We start from the raw sequence: 3,093 nt of genomic DNA on the forward strand, positions 1-3,093 counted from the left end.
TGTTTTTGTCGATTTTGTTATCGATATTTTTATCGATTTAGTTATCGCTACTTTTACCGATTTTCGTATCGACATTTTTATTGATTTTGTTATCGATTTTTCTGTCGATAGTGTTATCGATTTTGCTATCGATATTTTTACCGTATTTGTTATCGATATTTGTAGCGATTTTGTTATCGATGTTTTGATGGATGTTACTATCGATTTTGTTATCGATAGAGTATACAGATAAAGGAAACAGAGTAACATAAATATAATTACAATTAACAAGTTTCACTTCTCCAGTGTGGCCCAGGCGCACTTATTTTTTTTTTTATAAAAATGTTTTCCATTCTTCAACCACAATCATATACGGTATGTAAATAAAAGTTTCAAACTTAAATTTTTTTTTGCTGTTGGTTTTTTCCGCTTTCTTCCATAAAAGCATTAATTTTCATTTAATAAAATGCGAAAGAACTTTAGGAACAATCTATTCTAAAGATTCCGAATAAAAGGTTTGAAATTTTTATGAAAGTTTTTTTGAGTTTTCCTAAATTTTTTATACAGTCTGAAACTTTGATTTACATAGGATTGATTAAAGTTTGGACAATATTTTCAACGCAGAATCACTCTTGCCAACAAGAGCTACTTTGCACTGAGCAGGCAATTAAGGATTGAAGTCCTTTCTCGACGTACGAAAACCACACTCTATATAAGTCACTCATCATGCTCGCGTTGGTATATGGCGCAGAAGAAGCATGGCCAATGACAACGTCCGATGAGGCGGCTCTTGTTGAACTCGGCGAAAATCGCTTTGGCGATTACAGCGCCAAATAAGAAGAAGAAGAAGGTGTACAAGTATTTACCAAGTATTTGTAAGGACAGCTTAAAGTATTTTGGTCATTCAAGGTAAGACCTTGTGATACCACTTTTATATCGCAGTATAACTTATTCTGTTATATCTTATCTTGATAACTAACAACAATCAAGTTAAAAGACAGAAAGGGATAAAAGTATAACTGTTATATGCGTAACTAGCTAAATAGAATATACAGTGAAACCTGTCACAGTCGAAACCTGGTAGAAAATGAAAGCGCACAGAGAGCTTATAGCTGATCTAAGAGCTGGGCTAATAAGCGCTAGGAGAGCAAACAAATAGTTAGGGAGTTCACAAGGTGTTGTAAACTGAAATTTAAAAAAAAAAAAGTTGGTTTTGGTTTGAAGTCCTGTAAACATTTATTTATATAGCCGTTAAAAACTTCACAAATATGACAGTAAGACACTTACGACACCTTGTGAACCATCTAAGTGTTTTCACCTCAGCTCGGCTATGAACGCTCTGTGTACGCTAAGCTTTAGAGCCGCTTACCTTTATACATGGGAAACTCGCCATCGCTGTGACTGTGGCATAACATCATCGGTGATCGACAACGCGATCGCTCTACGCTGGTGCTTACATGTATGCTGCTGCTGCCACCACCACCACCACTACCGCCCACGCCACCATTGTTCTTTGCATTTGCATTGGAGGAAGCAGCTGCTGCTGCGGCGGCCGCTGCGGCTGCTGATGCTGAATAAGAACGTGAAACGTGAGAGAGTGTGCGACGCCTTAAAGTGGCGGCAGAGTGTTGTGATGCAGAGCGATGATGTTGCGGTGTAGAGTGTTGGCGATGATGATGGTGCTGCTGCTGGTGTTGCATTGCTTGCTGCTGCTGCTGCTGTTGTTGCTGCATTGTTTGTTGTTGTTGCTGGTGCTGCAGCTGGTGCTGCTGCTGTTGTTGTTGTTGTTGTGCTACAGCGGCCATCATCGTCTGATAGCGATGACTACCAGCACCGCCAAGTGAAACATGATGCTGTAGCGGTGGATGTGAATGTGGCGCCAATGGCGGATGCGAGTGTTGATGTTGCAGTTGTTTTTGCTGTTGCTGCAATAGTGCAACAGTAGCTGCTTGATGGTGTACATGCTGATGTGCATGCCCATGTGTATGGGCGTGTGTATGTTGATGCGGATGTGAGTGGGTGGCATGCAAATGCGAATGGCCGCCAGCGGCAGAATTATTGGTGCCACCAACTGAGACGACACTGCCAGCGCCAGCGCTGACTGCGCTCTGTAAGTGTTGTTGATGTTGTTGTTGTTGCATATGCCTTTGTTGCAGCTGTTGCAGCAATTGTTGTTGTAATTGCTGTTGCAGTGGCTTAATGCCAGCACCGACAGTGTTGGCTATTGGTGTGGCTGTTGCTGTGGTGGTTGTTGTAATGCCAAGCGCATTGGCGCCACTTGTCACTGCTGTCATTGTGCCCGACCCAGGGCCACTTGCGCCGCCGCCAATGCCTCCAATACTGCCGCCGGTGCTGCCAGCAGCACTCACGGCGACAGCAGGATTCTTCTCCCATGGTCCGTTATTATCTGTGTTGTAATCCAGTTTGGCAAGCGCTTGGTCGGTCGTACAGCGAGCGGGGGTAAGTGTGCGAGCTTTGAGCTGTTGTGGTCGAAGGTGTAAGGTGAAGCCCTCTTTGCGCTTACCCTGGTATTTTTACTTTTGCTTTGTTGCTTTACAAATTTCGTTAATCCTCTTTAATTGTGATTTAAATTTTTAAAGCATTTTGATATTTAAATTAAATCTTTATATCAGCACTATATTTTTTTAAGTTTTTACAAATTTTATTTGCATTTTCACCATAATTAAATTTTCTCAGCACCTTATTTTCATATTGATTTCCCTTAATTTTGACGACAAATTTAGCCAATCAAACTTTTGCAGAATTTGGCTATTTGCTGCTGCTTACTTTTTTGGTGCTCCTAAAAAGCCTCAGCTTTCGCGCGAAACTTGCAAACGCACACTAAAAAAAAAAACACTTCACTTCACGCCACTCGCTTTCACTTCCCCGATTTTTCACTGCGAAATAACAAGCGCCCGTGTTGCATGCATCATAGCCATTGCAATTAGCTTTAGCGTCGCCAACAGCAGTAGCACAAGAACTTTTCGACGCTTAGCAGACAAATCACGACGTATTTTACATCAAATTGAAAGCTGATACGCTACTCGTGTTGGGAACTTTAAATAGTTAATTTCTGTTGGCGTTTTTCGCTGGCGGTTTTCACAGCTTAAACTT

General features: G+C 41.4%; 1 protein-coding gene across 1 annotated transcript; it reads right to left on the reverse strand.

Moving 5' to 3' along the window:
- Positions 1–1,348: 1,348 nt before the first annotated feature.
- Positions 1,349–2,273, reverse strand: LOC108377575 (GATA zinc finger domain-containing protein 10-like; the record flags this gene model as incomplete). Its single annotated transcript, XM_017633847.1, has 1 exon — positions 1,349–2,273. A coding segment is annotated over exon 1 (925 nt), but the record flags the coding sequence as incomplete, so codon positions are not given.
- Positions 2,274–3,093: the final 820 nt, after the last annotated feature.

Source organism: Rhagoletis zephyria, unplaced genomic scaffold (assembly GCF_001687245.7).
Source record: "Rhagoletis zephyria isolate East Lansing unplaced genomic scaffold, Rhagoletis_zephyria_1.1 Rzeph_scaffold_12333, whole genome shotgun sequence".
Lineage (NCBI taxonomy): Eukaryota > Metazoa > Arthropoda > Insecta > Diptera > Tephritidae > Rhagoletis > Rhagoletis zephyria.